Here is a 16349-nt window from a genome sequence, read left to right on the forward strand (position 1 = left end):
TGCAGAGACGGGGAGGGCATGCCAGTGGGAAGAGAGTAAGTTTGGAAAAGCAAGTTGGAGCTAGATCACAGCGAGCGCTGGCGCACAGGCCTGGGGTTTGTCCTTTCCCTGGGGCCGTGAGAACCCAAGAAGGGTAAAGAACAAGGTGTTTGGCCATGGAGGTCTGAGCCTCACTGTGGCCGGCCTGGCTTTGCACCCTGGCTGCCTGGAGAAGGCTGGGAGGCTTCTGTCCAGGAGGTCAGACTCAAGGCCACGTCAGTGGTGCAGGTAATGGACAACAGGCAGCAGTGCTGAGATGCCATTGGCTATCTTTTTTTTGTCTTTCCAAGATTTTATTTAAATTCAAGTTAGTTAACATGCAGTGTAGCATTGGTTTCAGGAGTAGAATTAAGTGATTCATCACTTACACATAACACCCAGTGCTCACCCCAGCAAGTGCTCTCCTTAATGCCCATCACCCATCTAGCCCGTCCCCCCACCCACCTCCGGCCCACAACCCTCAGTTTGTTCTCTGTAGTTAAGGGTCTCTTATGGTTTGCCTCCCTCTCCGTTTTTATCTTATAAAATTTTTCCTTCCCTCTTCCCCTATGGTCATCTGTTGTGTTTCTTAAACTCCACATATGAGTGAAATCATACAATATTTGTCTTTCTCTAATACATTCTAGTTCCATCCACGTTGTTGCAAATGGCAAGATTTCATTCTTTTTGATGGCTGACTAACTAATGTTGCCATTGACTTTCGTTGTGACTCCACACCATCACCCCTACTTGGGGAGCCCCGGGCCCATGTGCCAACACACAGCTTGCGTTTTTGCCAGGAGCCTCCATGTCCCAACACTGTTGACAGTCCCCATGGCCCCCTTGGTACAGGCAGATCTAGGGCCTCTTACTCCACCCACGCCCCAGGTTCCCAGAGGAGGCCCCCCTCCCGCTCCTCCCATCCTACACTGCAGGTCACTGACCCCACTTGGAAAACACCAGCCTCACCATATAAGGAGCTCAGGCCAGGCCTGCGTGCTCAGCGATGGCATCTGCTTGGTGGCCCTGCCTCATCTTGGCCCTGCTCTCTGGCTTGGCGGCCTCTGGCTTCCCAAGGAGCCCCTCCCGGCCACTGGGGGTAAGTCTGCCCCCTCTTCACCATCTGGGCTTGTCACATGGGCAGAGGCAACAGGATAGATGGTCCTCTATGTGGGGCAAGGAGGAGGCAGAAGGCTAGGCAGTGAGCTACAGAGGACAGAGCTAGGTGTTGGGCTCTTAAATCTCCCTGGGCCTCTGTTTCCCCACCTGTTAAATGGGCGATGCACCAGGAACCGCTCAGCTCACTGAGGGGCTGTGCAGGTCCATATCTGAGACAAGGGCAGAGGACTCCAGAAAGGGCTGAGCTGAGCCTTGTGGGGTACAACCCTAGTGGGGGTGCTCTCAGGGGAGGCCTCAGGGGCTTTGGGCCCAGAGCAAGGCAGAGTGGTCAGGGTATGTGAGGCAGGGAGAGAGCTGGTTTAGTTCTCCCAGCCCTGCTCCTCTGTGAAACCTGGAGACCTTCCCTCTCTGAACCTCAGTTTCCATAATCTACTCAGAGCCCTTCCTACTCTGAAGTAGCTCTGGGTAGGCCCTATGTCCAGAGGCCCCTCAAGGGGGGTGTGTGTGTGGGGGGGTCACTGCTGAACCCTGGCCTCAGCCCAGAGCCTGCTCCCAGGCCATGGTGGCCTTGGCCTTGGCTTGATCCCTGTGTTTGTCTTTGTTTTTGCAGAAACGGAGCCTCCCGGAAGGGGTGAGAACTTTCACCAGGCATGGGGTGGGGTGAGTCAGGGCAGGATGGAGCTGGCTGCCCAATAGCAGAAGGGGTGGGCCATAATGGCAGGTCCCTGACACTGGACAAACAGCCCACAGCCCCCTGCCCTGTCAAGACCCCCATGCGACTCAAAACCCCTGGGAAAGAGTGTCACAGAACCGTGCTCTCGGATCTCTCTGGATACGGCGCAGGACCACTCTTCCACCAGCCCCTCCTTCCACAAACACTTACCCAGCACTCACTGGTACCAGGGCCTGTGCGCAGGGCTGGGGACACACATCCTCATGAAGCATCTTTATATCCTGCCAGATGTCTCCCTCGGCCTTCCCTCAGTCCACTGTCTGCATTGGAGAGAAGGTGCTGGGGGCATGAAGGTCGTCCCCACACACTCCCCTTATCTGGGGACAGAACTGGGCAATTACCAAAGGAGAGGAGGAGGGCGGGGTGTGTGCAACTGTGATTTCTTTCCAAGTGGAGGTGAGCGGGAGGAGCTAGGGTGATCTAGGGCCAGAGACTTGGTGTGGCTGGAGCACAGATGATCAGAAAGGCAGGACCTGCCTGGGGGACCTCAGAGCCATGGGGAAAACTGTCCTGAGGGTGATGGGGAGCAGCAGATTTAGGTTTTTATAAGATCTCCCCACTACAGCTGGCTACATGTTATGTAAACAGACCCAGGGTTAAGGATGTGGAACAGGGCCCTCTCCCTCTCCCCCTTTCCCCTCCCCCTCCGCTTGGCACCAACACAGGCAATACCACCCAGCATGAAGTTCCTTCTCATGGTGCAAAACCCCTCCCCCAGGGGCTTCTTGGTGCTGAGCTCTAAGGTGGGCTGAGCTAGGGGCCTGTGAGGCCAGTGAACAGGGAGAGGCAAAGGTTGAATCAGACAAGCATCCCACCCAACAAGGAGCCCCTCGTCTCTGAGGGGGAGACAGGTGCTCAGAAAGACCAGAGAATTCCAGAACCGGGGTAGACAACTGAATATGAAGGTGGACGATGCCGCCCAGGCTCCAGACACGGTGACTGGGAAACTGGAGGGACCACTTACCAGGCAGGGGCTCTGGGCTGTGCGGACAGAGCCTGGAAGGGGAGCAACCAGGTTGAAGATCTGGTTTCCCAGAGGCAGATCACCACCCACTCCTGCAGGTCGTCAACGGCATCGAGGTCTACAGCACCAAGATCAGCTGCAAGGTCACCTCCCGCTTTGCTCACAATGTTGTCACCACGAGGGCTGTCAACCGTGCAGACACTGCCAAGGAGGTGTCCTTTGACGTGGAGCTGCCCAAGACGGCCTTCATCACCAACTTCACCTTGTGGGTGTCACCACGGCTACTGGCTCCGGCGGGGGAGGGGAGTCTGGCTCAGCTTGAGCCCCCAACTCTCCTTTCTTACAGGACCATCGACGGTGTTACCTACCCTGGGAATGTCAAGGAGAAGGAAGTCGCCAAGAAGCAGTATGAAAAGGCTGTGTCCCAGGGCAAGACAGCTGGCTTGGTCAAGTAAGTATGGACCCCCTAGGACTTAGGGAAGAACGTCTGGGCTACAAGGGCTCTCAGAGATGCAGACAACAACAGCAACGGCCATTATTATTATTAGTTATTATTTCATTATTATAGCAAAAGTTGCCCGTAATTTTCACATTACCCCACTTTGAAGTGGAGGTAAGCAAGGCTCAGAGAGGGTAGGGTTTCTCCTGAGGGGCTGAGATTGAAACCGAGGGCCCGAGGGCTCGAGGGCCCGAGAAGGTCTGCAGGGCAGTCATTGTCTGGCACCCGCATTCAGGGCCTCAGGGAGGAAGCTGGAGAAATTCACAGTCTCGGTCAACGTGGCAGCGGGCAGCAAAGTCACGTTTGAGCTAACCTATGAGGAGCTGCTGAAGAGGCACAAAGGCAAATACGAGATGTACCTTAAGGTCCAGCCCAAGCAACTGGTCAAGCACTTTGAGGTAATCAACCACCCCTGCAGCCCCTGCTGAACCTGCAAGGGTGCGGGTGCAGGGAAGGGCCCTGGGGCAGTGCCCAGAGCAGGGTCAAGAATGCAGAAGTCGGCCCCACCATGGCTGAGGAGCATAGGAGCTGAAAGCCAAAGGGAAATGCTTTAGTGGTAGCATGGAGGCCAATATGGCGGGTGATGGAAGAGCCCTGGGGTCATGGACCCGTCCACAGCTCTTGAAGCCATTTTCTTGGTGGGAGACACCAGGCTTAGTCATCATGAGTTGTCTGGAAGTTGTCCCTGTGCCCTCACCCACCATCTCAGTCCCTTGGCCTTGTCCTGGAGTTTGGCCTCTGCACTGTCACTGAGTGACCCCTCCTTACTCTTGCCTTTTCCAGATCGAGGCAGACATCTTCGAGCCCCAGGGCATCAGCACGTTGGATGCTGAGGCCTCATTCATCACCAATGACCTCCTGGGCAGCGCCCTCACCAAGTCCTTCTCAGGGAGGAAGGTGGTGTAGATGCCTCTCAGGCCTGGGAGGGGGGCAGGGGCAGGAACCCTGAAACCAACAGGACAAGTGTGAACCCTGGGGCTTGGCTGAGGCAAGTGTGTGTGTGAGAGGGGAAGGGGGAAATATCCACAGCCATTTCCTTTCTCCTGGGGCACCCCAGTCAGGAGTGAGGCTGCTGGAGGCTGGGGCTGCCAGCTGTCGATGATCTGCCAGAGGAACTGGGGTCTCATCTGTACTGCGGGGACAGAGTGACCATTTATAAGGCCAGATCCTGTTCTGCCTTGGGAAGTGGACAGGGCAGGTGACTGTCCATTTTACAGATAAGGACACTGAGGCCAGGGGGAGTCATTTAGGTCCACTGATGCCACACTGAAGGGTGACAGACGAAAGGGATTCTCTTGGTGTAGGTGGTTGGCTCCAGTTCCCGAGGCCCCCAGCTATCCCAGGGGCCTTGTTTGTTGTGGGCAGTGAATGAATAAAGTTTACATGAATAGCAAACCTTAGTCATTCGGGACTTCCAAGTCAAAGCCAGAGGAGCACAGCTCAGAGGGCTCCTGGCTGTTGCAAGGCTGTGCTTTTGCCTTGGGCCCCCGCCCTCTCCCTGCCCCCTTCTTTCCCATCCCCCTCTTCTTGCCACCAATACACGCAATACCACCCAACACAAAGTTCCTTCTCATGGTGCAAAACCCCTCCCTGAGTGGCTTCTCGGTACTGAGCCCCAAAGTAGGCTGAGCCAAGGAGTCTGTGGGGCCCAGCGAACCGGGACAGGCAAAGGCTGAACCAGACAAGGAGCCCCTGGTCTCTGAGGGGGAGAGAGGTGCTCAGAAAGGCCAGAGCTTGCCAGATGGTGGCAGGACTGCCCAGGCGCCTATCTGCGGGCTCCTCCTGTGGGGGCTTGGCCTCACTCCCCAGGAGAGAGCACAGTCGACAGGCCCTGGCCACGCTGAGCGAGGCCCTCCATCACCTCTCCCAGGGCCGTGTGTCCTTCAAGCCCAGCATGGACCAACAGCGTTCGTGCCCAACCTGTACAGACTCCCTCCTCAACGGAGATTTCATCATCACCTACGACGTGAACAGAGAGTCTCCAGCCAACGTACAGGTACCTGCCAACTGGCTTTGCCGGGCTGGTTGATTCTCCATCACCCTGATAGGGTGAGAACAGGTACGGGAGGGGCTGCAGTTGCCTCTCGTCCCCAGACCCTGGTCCTCAGCCCAAGGCCAAATTTCCTGCACAGCCTGGGTATGGAGGACGGTCCAGAGCCTTTGTGTGGCACCCCACAGTGGGTGGGAAAGAATGGCTTTTTCTGGAGCTGGTAAATGTCTGGCTTCTATTTGCAAGAGTTGCTAAAAGCACTTGCCTGCAGTCTCTCTCTCTCCCCTTTCCAGATAGTCAATGGCTACTTTGTGCACTTCTTTGCACCTCAAGGCCTTCCCGTGGTGCCTAAAAATGTGGTCTTCGTGATTGACGTCAGTGGCTCCATGCACGGTCGGAAAATGGAGCAGGTGCGCTTCTCACTGCGACTGGGGGTGACGTGTGGCAGGGAGACACATTTATTTGTAAGTGGACAAAGCTGATATTCCCAGTGAAAGAGGAAGAAGGGAGACAGGATCAAAAAAAAAAAAAAAAAAAAAAAAAAAAGCATCTGCCCCCTTTTGCTGCAGAGTGCAGGCCCCAGTGCCAGCCACGCGGGGAGACGGCTGGCCGTCTGCTGCTCATTCCCAGCTTCTTGTCTGCGTGCCCTTCTCTTTCCCAGACAAAGGATGCCCTCCTCAAGATCCTGGAGGATGTGAAAGAGGATGACTACCTGAATTTCATCCTGTTCAGTGGGGATGTGACCACCTGGAAAGACACCCTAGTTCAAGCCACTCCTGAGAACATCGAGGAGGCCAGGACATTTGTGAAGAACATTGATGATCAAGGAAGTATGAGCAGAGGGAAGAACAGACACATCCTGTCACTCCCCTTGGCCCGAGCAGTCTGCCTCTCCTGTGCCTTGGGACAGAGCCTCTGCTGGTCTAGGCCCTGCAGACCTCAGCTGGGGGTAGAGGTGGGATAGGGGGCGGCTCAGGCTTCTTATTGGGGTGTCTTCTTTGCAGTCTAGGGGAGCCCACTCTTCCTTTCTCTAATCCTTGATCCTGGAGCCCCACTGGTCACGGCAAGATAACACCACAGAGAACCCTTATCCTGGGCCGCTCCTTAGGGAAAATGACAAACGACGCCGACACTGCTCTCCTCTCCTCCCAATGAGCATGCCTGGCAGCCCCCCTGATAGCTTTCCAAACTGCTTTTACAATCACCTTCTGGCAGCCCCGACAGGCTGGTCCTTTGGTCCCCAATGAAAGAGTAAGTCATTCATTCATCACTCACTGATTCACTCGGTCAATACCTACTGAGTACCAGGGCGCGTTGGCTAACAGGGTCCTTGGGCCCAAGAGCGGGGCTTGCTGCCCTCTCCTCCTCCACCCCGGTACTGAGAACACCCTCCCACGGTTCTGTCTGTCTGTGTGCCAGTGACCAACATCAACGATGGGCTGCTGAGGGGCATCAGCATGCTGAACAAGGCCCGGGAAGAACACGGTGTCCCAGAGAGGAGCACCTCCATCGTCATCATGCTGACTGACGGGGACCCCAATGTCGGTGAGGCAGGCGGGTGTGGCTCTGAACCAAAGCCAGCGTGCTGTAGCCAGTGGGCTGCAAGATCTTGGGCGGCTCTCCCCAGGGTCCCTCGTGGTCTGTGAGCCCTGCAAGGGCACGTCTCCCCCTGCCAAAGACCGCCCCATCCCCCCCCCCCCCACCAGCTCTGCTGATGCAAGTGTCAGACAGCTCCAGACAGAGCTGATCCAGCTAGTTGCTGGGGCTGGGGCTGGGGCTGGGGTGTGAACACCCCTTTCTCCTGCAGGTGAAAGCAGACCTGAAAAAATCCAAGAGAATGTACGCAACGCCATTGGGGGCAAGTTCCCCTTGTATAACCTGGGTTTTGGCAACAATCTGAACTATAACTTCCTGGAGAGCATGGCTCTGGAGAACCATGGGCTGGCCCGACGCATTTATGAGGATTCCGATGCCAACTTGCAGTTGCAGGTATGCCTTGTCTTGCATACCTCCAGGAATGAGGAGCTCATTACTTCCTCAGACAGCTGTTCCACCGAATGACAATTTCACTCTCTAGGAAGAGCCTCTTGGGCTGACATCTACCTCTAGCTCCCTCTTATCCATCAGTGGTGGTTGATTTTGTCCTCAGGCTACACACAACAGACTTGCTTCCTCCACAGGATTGCCAGATCAAATACAGGGCACCTGGCCAAATATGAACAATTTTTTAGTGTAAGCACGAGCCCAAATATTGCAGAGCGCTCTGTGCTAGTTTGCCAGGACTGCTCTAACAAAGTACCACATGCTGGGGGTGGAGTGGGGGGCGGGTAGTGGGCTTCAACAACAGAAATTATTGCCTCACGGTTCTGGGGGCCAGAAGCCCAATCAACGCCATCTGCCGGGCCGTTTCCTTCTGAGGGCTGTGGGGGAAGGGTCTGTTCCGGGCCTCTCTCCTTGGCCTGTGGATGGCCACCTTCTCCCTGTCTCTTCCCATCATCTTCCCTGTGTGCCTGTCTGTCTCTGGGTCCAAATTGCCCTCTTTTCATAAGGACACCAGATATACTGTTTGGGACCCACCCCAGAGGCCTCATTTTAACTTGATCACCTCTGTAACCACCCTCATCCCCAAAACAGACATGTCTTGAGAGAGTGGGGGTAAGGACTTTAACATGTATTTTGGGGGCACACAATTCATCCCATAACAAACTTAGACTAAAAATTAGTGTGCTATTTACCTGACGTTCAAATTCAACTGCATGTCCTGTACTTACATTTGAGAACTTCAGCAGCCCCATTCCTCCCCAGTGCAGGAGACAGTGCCTGAACTGGTGCAGAGGAACCCCCACCCCGTGCCTCTGTGCCTCTGCCTTCTCCCTCTTGATCTCTGTGCTCCTGCGCCTTGTCACCTCCTCTGGTCGGCCTCTCCTCCTTTCCTTTTCTCTTTCTTGCTTTCATTCCAGCAAACATTTCTTGAGCACTTTCTATATTCCCCGGAACTCTGTCCTTACCTTTCTATTCTTCCCAGGCTCTACCTGAAGGGGGGAGGGCAGGGAAGGCTCCCACGAACTGAAGGACACGATCAGGGCCATGAGGAAGTGAAGATCAGGACCTAAGACTGGCACAGCCTGGGGGACTCAACGCCTAGGGAGGCACCAGTGGGCACCTGCCCACCCTGTCCTCTCCAGATCTGCCCTGTGGCCTGAGATGACCAGGTCCCGCTTTTGGACTCCAGGGCTTCTATGAGGAGGTGGCCAACCCGCTGCTGACAGGCGTGGAGGTAGAGTACCCCGAGAACGCCATCCAGGACCTCACCCAGAGCGCTTACCAGCACTTCTACGATGGCTCTGAGATTGTGGTGGCTGGGCGCCTGCTGGACGAGGACATGAACAACTTTAAGGCGGATGTAAAGGGCCACGGGGTGAGCTGAGCCAGGGCCGGAAGGTGTGCTGTGGATGGGGAGATCGGCACCCATGGGGCTTGGCCCCCTGCCTGAGGGTCCAGCGGTGGCGACCCCAAGCTGGGTCCAGGCCTCCTGCCCTCCAGTCTCTGGCCTCCTCTCACCCCCACCTCAGGCCATCAATGATCTGACCTTCACAGAGGAGGTGGACATGAAGGAGATGGAAAAGGCCCTGAAGGAGCAGGATTACATTTTTGGGAACTACATAGAGCGGCTCTGGGCCTACCTCACCATTGAGCAGCTGCTGGAGAAACGGTGATCCTAGCGACCCCTCACACAGCCAGGCCCCACACCTGGGCCTCCCACACTGCCCCACCACCTGCCTGCGCTTGCCCCTGTGCTGGCTTCACTCTGGGGGAGCCCAAGAGGAGGAAGACTCAGCCACACCCCAGGACGTGCCCTGCTACACGCCCTGCCAGCTGCCTTCCCCTCTTCTCAGCTCAGCCCCAAAGAATGTTTTCCCAGGGGCAGAGCCCAGCCTGACATTGGGGGCTCAAGCAGCATCCTGGGAGCACCTCGGGGACAGGGGTGGGCCTTGGCACCCTGTACCCCACACCCCGCATGGGCCCACAATGCGGTGAGGCTGAGCACAACTGAAGGCTTGGGTCCTTGCCCGCAGCCCCCAGAAGGCAGAGCTTGGGCCTATTTGAGAGTGCCACGTCAGCCTTCCCTGAGGTGGGATAAGCCTCCAACGCCCCTGGTGCATGGTCTGGCGCATGCTGAGTGCTCAGGGCATGGACATTATCATGAGTGATTGTTGGGATGCCATTTCGAGCCCCTTGTATCTTATAGTGGGGAAACTGAGGCCCAGCCTCAGACACAGCCTGTCCATCTGTCCCAGGGAGCTGGTGAACCAGTCTTTTTCTGAGAGCTAGTGGGTTCTACCCTGGGGAAAGGCGTTTCCAGGCTGCATCTGGGGCTCTAGGCCTGGTTCTGGGAGTCACAGCAGAGGAGGCCAAGCAGGGAAAGGCTCTTTGACTGACACTCCCACCCCTCCCCACAGCAAGAATGCCCATGGTGAGGAGAAGGAGAACCTCACAGCCCAGGCCCTGGACCTGTCCCTCAAGTACCACTTTGTGACTCCACTGACCTCCATGGTGGTGACCAAGCCTGAGGACAATGAGGACCAGACAGCCATCGCTGACAAGCCTGGAGAAGGTGGGCATGGAGAGTGGAGGCCAGACTTCGAAGGCCTTGCAGGCCACTGGGGCCTTGGGTGCCCCGAAGAGGAGTGAGCCAGGCTGGTGAGACCCGGACTTGCTGAAGAGGGGCAGGTCCAGGGGGCATAGAGGGAGATCCGGCCAAGGGCTGGGGAGGGTGTTGTGGAGCGGGTGAATCCATCAGCATGGACAGTGGGTAGGGGGTGAATAGGAGCCTCTGGGTCTCTAAAGAGTTGTGAGTCACGGGACACCTCGCCCAGGGTCACTTCAAGGAAAGGGACTTGGCTGCAGCATGGAAGGGCTCAGTCAGACAGGGAGAAGCACTTCCAGCTTGAAAGTTAGTCCCAGAGCATGTGCCTGGGAATTGTGAGAGGAAAAGGTCTTGAGGCCTTGGACCAGGCCTGCTCAACCAGACTCTAAGAGGGGACTCCTAAGTGCTCCTGTACTTGGACGTGGGGAGCAGAGAGGTGGCATGGGGTGGCACAGGAGGCAAAGAGCTGGTCTGGGCCAGGCCTCTGGCCTCTAGGAGCCCCTGGCTCCAGGAGACACACAGTGGTGGGGGGTCCGTTGTTGGCTGGGAGGCCCACAGCCTGGAGGTGGGACAGGCAGCCAGTTGATGGTATTGATGCCGACACCAGGAGTCTGTGGCTCCTAACACATTTCTCCTCCTCCTCCCACACAGGGCCTGCAGATACGGAAGGTGAGCTTCAGCCAGCAGTTGGACAGGTGTCCCAGGAGGGGGACAAGAGAGAACCAAGGAGGCCCTTCCAAGTGCCCAGCCCAGGGAGGGGCCCTTAGGACATCTGCGATCAGGTCCCAGCTCTGCCACCAACTCACGAGCCACCTTGGTCCAGGCTCTGCCCTCTCTGAGCCTCATCAGGTCCTTGTCAGTTGTCTGGAGGTGGCTTCCCCTTACTAATGAGGGACAATCAGTATGAGAGCATTCTGTGACCTGCAAAAATTAGCAAATTCACACATCGGACACTGACATGCCATTAATCCCGCAGCAACCCTCTAAAGGAGTCCTCTCATGGTTCCCATTTTATAGTGAGGAAACTGAGGCATGGAGAGGCTGTCTATTTGTTTGAGGACTTAGTCAGCAAGTGGCCCACTCTGGGATTCATAGTGCTCTGTGTGTCCTCATTATCAAATTGCATCCTTGCCCCCAGTAAGCCCAGGACCACCACGCAGGGGCTCCCAGCCCCTCCCAGCCTGCCCCACCTCCACCGATAGGCGGTTCCATCCTAGCAGCGCATCTGGACCAGGTCATTGTTCTTCCCTCAGCACAGCCCTGTCAGATGCAGTCACTGGTGTGCACGCGTGTGTGCATGAGTATGTCGGGAGGGGGGTTACTACCAAGGACAACAGACAGTTTTGAGCTTCACCCCACCCCAACTGGGGAGTGGGAGTTCGGGGTGTGGGATGGTGTCTGCTGTGAACACTATTCATGACAGGGAGGCAGACGATCTCATGGTGTACATATTAGACACATCACAGCGCCATGACCCCGGCATAAAAAATGACATCCATATTACCACCAGCCCTAGAAAGGAACTCCCTGGGCACGCTCCCATTTCTGAAGCCTACATGAGGAGTCACATCCCAACCCTCTTGTCTACCTGGGTTGGGGCTCTACGGGAGACTGGTAGCCCCAAGCCAGGTAGAAGGCATGGGGTTGGGGGAGAGGGAGCCCTCAGACCCAGCTCACGACTGCCCGGTTGCTTCCTTTTTCAGTGGCCCGCTCCATGGCTTACCTGAGTGAGTATATGGCAGCAGCCGCAGCCCCCCTACCCCCACAGGGCGTCTCCCCAGAGACTGGCCCCATGCCACATTCTCCCCCAGAGTCCTTCCTGAACCCGCTCTCTGGAACAGGCAGATGGTTGGGATCCCGAGGAAATGGGAGGCGGTTTGAGAGTATGGGGAAGAGGGAACGGGAGGCGCAAGAACCAGAATCTGGATGTGGGTCCTGGCGCCTCCCCAGGCCTGCTTGTTTAGCTCAGCCTCTCCCCCCACTGTGTCCACAGCCAGCTACCAGCCTCCTCAAACGCCCTACTACTACGGTGAGTTCCCCCGACTCCTCCTGAAGTGAGAGCCGGGCCCCAGAGCCCAGAGCCTCCTACCTGTTAGGAGTCTATCCACAGGGGCCGAGGGGTGAGGGGAGGGCGCCCCGGAACAGTAAGTGAGAGGTCCCGGGAGCCAGCCCTTTCTCTGATGTGCTCTCAGTGGATGGGGACCCCCACTTCATCATCCAAGTCCCGCAGAGAGACGACGCCATCTGCTTCAACGTCGATGAAGACCCAGGCACAGTGCTGCGTCTCATCCAGGACCCCATCACAGGTGGGGGCTGCGGGCAGGAGCCGGGGCCAGGCCCTCACTCTGCCCATAATGCACCGTCTTTGTGTGCAGCTTACACCTTGTGGGGCCACAGACTCACCAAGCCCCCGGGACCCAGTGGTGTGGGAGAGACGGTTAGGGGTGAGGGGGCCCAGGCGAAGCCTGTGTCTGGGAAATAGTTTTGCTCTGAACACCACTCCCTGGCCCAGGCAGGGGGCAGGTCTGCAACATGGGTCCTCAGCTGCCAGAGGGACCCAGGAGTGTCTAGGAACAGGGAGGGTTGGCTCTGAAGTCCTGGTCTCGTCTTGGGGATCCCACGCCGTGTGGGATCCCTTAGCAGGTTTGGCTGGAGGAGAAGGTGCATCCTAAAAACCAGCCTGGACTCAGAAAGGTCTCAGTGGCCCCTCACTACCCCATCCCTCTGGCAGGCCTCACAGTTAACGGGCAGATCATCGGCGAGAAGGGAGGCAACTCTGACTCCAAGACCAGAAAGACTTACTTTGGCAAGCTGGGCATTGCCAGTGCTCACATGGACTTCCGGATGGAGGTGACACCGGAGAAGATCACCCTGTGGAGTGGAGCTGCACAGAGCACCTTCAGCTGGCTGGACACAGTCACAGTCACACAGGACGGGTACAGCCCCGCTCCTGGGTCTCAGAGGTCTAAGGAGCCTCTCTGAGGGATGTGGACAAATCCCAGAATGGAAGACCCACGGGGGTTACAGGAGAGACTGGTGGCCTCAGAGTTCAGCCCTTTTGCCCAAGGAAGGGTGACCACGATGGCCCCAGCCAGAATTGGTAGCTGGACACTTCACAGGACTGATCTTTATTTATTTATTTATTTACCTTGAAAGAGAGAGAGGTGAGGCACAGAGAGAGGGAATTCCAAGCAGGCTCTACACTGTCAGCACAAAGCCTGACTCTGAGCTGGATCTCACAAACCGTGAGATCATGACCTGAGCCGAAATCAAGAGTCAGACGTTTAACCGCCTGAGCCAGCCAGGAGCCCCCGCAGGACTGATCTTGAGGGAAGGGCTGTGTGGATGTAAGCATTAGGGGGACCTGCAATCTAGTAACACACTAACCCTCAGTTTCACCTTCTCTACCTGAACTTGTTAGCTCTCCAACTGCTCAGCCTCTCCTAGGTCTTCAAGTCACCCAGAGCCCAGTGGATAGGGCAGGGGCGTTACTCCCAGTGAAGCTCAGAGAGGGGTGGAACCTACCCCGGGTCACACAGGAAGCCAGTGGCTGAGCTGAGGATTGATCCCATGTCTCCAGACTCCCAGGACAGCCCTGTATTCTGCTTACGGAGGAACGAGGATCCACTCTGTAGAGGGCATAGTCAACACGCATGAGGCATCTTCTCTCCACAGTCAACACACATGAGGCCTCTGAGATCGTTTCCAGAGTCTATGTGCTCTTGGGTGTCATGTATGGAGAAGGCCCTATCGAGATACCCTTGATTCAGATGCCCAGTACGATGGTCACCACTGGGCCCCGCTTGCTGACTTCCTTCCTCTTCTCTCCTAGGCTGTCTGTGACAATCAACAGGAAAAAGAACATGGTGGTCTCCTTTGGAGACGGGGTTACTTTTGTGGTCGTCCTGCACCAGGTGTGGAAGAAGCATCCCGTCCACCAAGACTTTCTGGGCTTCTATGTGGTGGACAGTCACCGGATGTCAGCACAAACACATGGGCTGCTGGGTATGGAATGTTTAAGCTTCAGATTGTTCAGGAGACACGGTAGAGAGGAAAAGCCACGTGAAAGACTGTCCTCGTCACCCTGGACGAGCACACAACACCCAGTCAGACTTCGCGTCAACCCTGCAAGACTAGAGGCTGTCTTACCTATGGTGATGGTGGAGTCTGACAGTGTGCAGGGGCTGACAGTGTGAATGTTTCTGTTCCCAGGACAATTCTTCCATCCCTTTGACTTTAAAGTGTCCGACATCCACCCAGGCTCTGACCCCACAAAGCCAGACGCCACAATGGTGGTGAAGAACCATCGGCTGACAGTCACCAGGTGACAGAACTCTGACATCCTCGCCCTGCCCAGTAACAAGACAGGAGGAGAGAGCCCTCTCTGCCCAGACACATTGGCCTGGCAGGCTCTTGTCTCCTGTGGGGTACCTACCCTAGTTTCCCTCTGGGGTCCTGACCTCCCCCATCCCCCACTCTAGGCCCCTCCTAATCAGGAAAAGGCCAAACTTGGCCCCGTAGAGGGAGTTAATCATTTGATCTCTTTCTTGACCAAAGGGTTCCTGGACTCACAATTGGCAACTTCACACCCTTCTCCAGCCTTAGGACCTTGAGTGTAGCAGCCGTCTTGCCTGCCCTGTGTATATCACAGTGTGTCTTTCCTTTTTCCCAGGGGATCCCAGAAAGACTACAGGAAGGATGCCAGTGTCGGCACCAAGGTTGCCTGCTGGTTTGTCCACAACAACGGGCAAGGGCTGATTGACGGTGTCCACAGCGACTACATTGTCCCCAACCTGTTCTGAGTAGACATGCCAGCTCCTGCTGAGACAGCTGGCCCAGCTCACCTGGCCTCTGGAACAGGGACACAGCCCAGGGTCTAAGGGAGGGTTGTGACAATAAAGCCCGAGGGGACACTGCCACCAGCCATGTCTGCATGCCTCTGTAAGCCCCTGTTCAAGGGATCAGGCAGTTGGGCCCCGAGGTAGCTCAAAGGAGGGGCTGGCTGCTAGGAAGGCAATTCCCTGGGGCTCTCTCCTGGTGTGAGTGAAAGACCGGGTTGGTTGGGGATAGCGCTTTTGGGAGCCAAGTGTATGATGGTTTGGGAAGAAAAAAAACAAACAAGAATTGACTCTAGTGTGAAGGGGCTGAGAAGTCAAGAAGGGTTGAGTGCATTTCAGAGTCCAGGAGGGTAATGAGAAAAGTCAGGGCTCATGGCTCAGCAGCCCCCATCAGGACCCACAGGCCTGAAGATCTTTCTATGACGCAGAAGCAGAGTGCTCCAGAGCAGACATAGCGTGCAGCTCATTATGGATGTCCTTCCTCCCTCCATCTTCCCATTATCTAGATGTCCACCCCCACCCACCCACCCATCCTCTAGCCATCCAGCCATCTATCCATTCAGCAGATAAATCCAACATTCTGGGCCAGAGTCTGGGGCACACAGCTTTGTGCCCATTTCCTTTTCGCGTGGGTGCCCCAAGCCTGTGGCAGCTAGGCTGGAAATTCCTAAGATCCTCCAATCACAGCTCATGGTGACCACCCACTCTGCCCCCACAGTAAGTCCTGGGTGGGGTCAGAGGTCGGGGATCAGATAGAGATTCCCAGAGGAGGGGCTCTGAGGGCCCTCAGCCTGGACAACCCTCTCCCACCCAGACAACTGCAACACCCCTTCTCGGGTCTCCCTGCTTCCACAGAAAGACTGTGTAGAGCAGAACCAACCATCACTCCCTGTCTAAGACCCTATTAATAACACCTCCCACCTGCTGATCTTGGGAGAAAGGCCAATGTCCTACCTATGGCCTGTCCAGCCTCACCAACCCCACACACCAGGTGTCTCGCCTCACTTTCAGGGTTCCACACATAGACTGCTTCCAGTTCTGCGAACCTAACCCTTCATGTTCCAGATCCTTTGCCTCTGCACTTCTCACTGCCTGAGGGGCTACGGGCCTGCTGGGCAGAGGGTACCCATTGCTGGAAGCAGTGGGCAGCTTTGCTTGATGGCAGAGCAGGGAACACAACCTCCTGGACGAGGTTTGAGTTAGACTGGGAATGGCCACAAATGCCAGTGCGGGTGAGGGTGGGATCTGGTGATGGGTCACCAGGAAGTTCCCCCACCCCCCACTCCAGGGTCCCATCTGCTTGAGTCAGAACAGGGTTTCGCAGGGTCTGGAGGCCTGGCGGAGGGTACTGGGGAGGCCAGTCCAGGAGAAAACCTAAGCGGCCAGGCCCTGCTACCTACTGGGTCCCGGGTTGACTGAGGAACCATGTAACTTTAAACCAGTTTTCACATCTGTAAAATGGGGAGAAAGATCCTGCCAGATGGTGTAGACACATCATCATTACGGTTTCTGGCCCTCCTGAGGTGCCTGTCTTTGTCCT

At 56.3% G+C, this 16349-nt stretch overlaps 1 protein-coding gene across 1 annotated transcript; it reads left to right on the forward strand.

The window, feature by feature from the left end:
• Positions 1 to 1009: 1009 nt before the first annotated feature.
• On the forward strand, positions 1010 to 14893 carry ITIH3 (inter-alpha-trypsin inhibitor heavy chain 3). Its single transcript, XM_030306988.1, has 22 exons — positions 1010 to 1117; positions 1748 to 1768; positions 2933 to 3099; positions 3181 to 3285; positions 3569 to 3731; positions 4117 to 4230; positions 5204 to 5329; positions 5617 to 5733; positions 5985 to 6153; positions 6743 to 6868; positions 7131 to 7312; positions 8556 to 8741; positions 8896 to 9035; positions 9784 to 9938; positions 10623 to 10640; positions 11675 to 11698; positions 11965 to 12000; positions 12164 to 12277; positions 12703 to 12907; positions 13804 to 13976; positions 14184 to 14295; positions 14644 to 14893. The coding sequence occupies exons 1-22, from the start codon at positions 1025 to 1027 to the stop codon at positions 14771 to 14773; spliced, it is 2676 nt and encodes an 891-aa protein (XP_030162848.1). The 5' UTR covers positions 1010 to 1024; the 3' UTR covers positions 14774 to 14893.
• Positions 14894 to 16349: the final 1456 nt, after the last annotated feature.

This window comes from Lynx canadensis, chromosome A2 (assembly GCF_007474595.2).
Source record: "Lynx canadensis isolate LIC74 chromosome A2, mLynCan4.pri.v2, whole genome shotgun sequence".
Lineage (NCBI taxonomy): Eukaryota > Metazoa > Chordata > Mammalia > Carnivora > Felidae > Lynx > Lynx canadensis.

What these genes read in the sequence shown, in the direction of transcription:
- ITIH3 (XM_030306988.1), top strand. Translation starts at nt 1,025, where the DNA reads ATGGCATCTGCTTGGTGGCCCTGCCTCATCTTGGCCCTGCTCTCTGGC. An exon ending in GAGCAGCTGCTGGAGAAACG is followed by an intron (nt 9,036 to 9,783) that starts GTGATCCTAGCG and finishes CCCTCCCCACAG; the next exon opens with CAAGAATGCCCATGGTGAGG. An exon ending in TCAAACGCCCTACTACTACG is followed by an intron (nt 12,001 to 12,163) that starts GTGAGTTCCCCC and finishes ATGTGCTCTCAG; the next exon opens with TGGATGGGGACCCCCACTTC.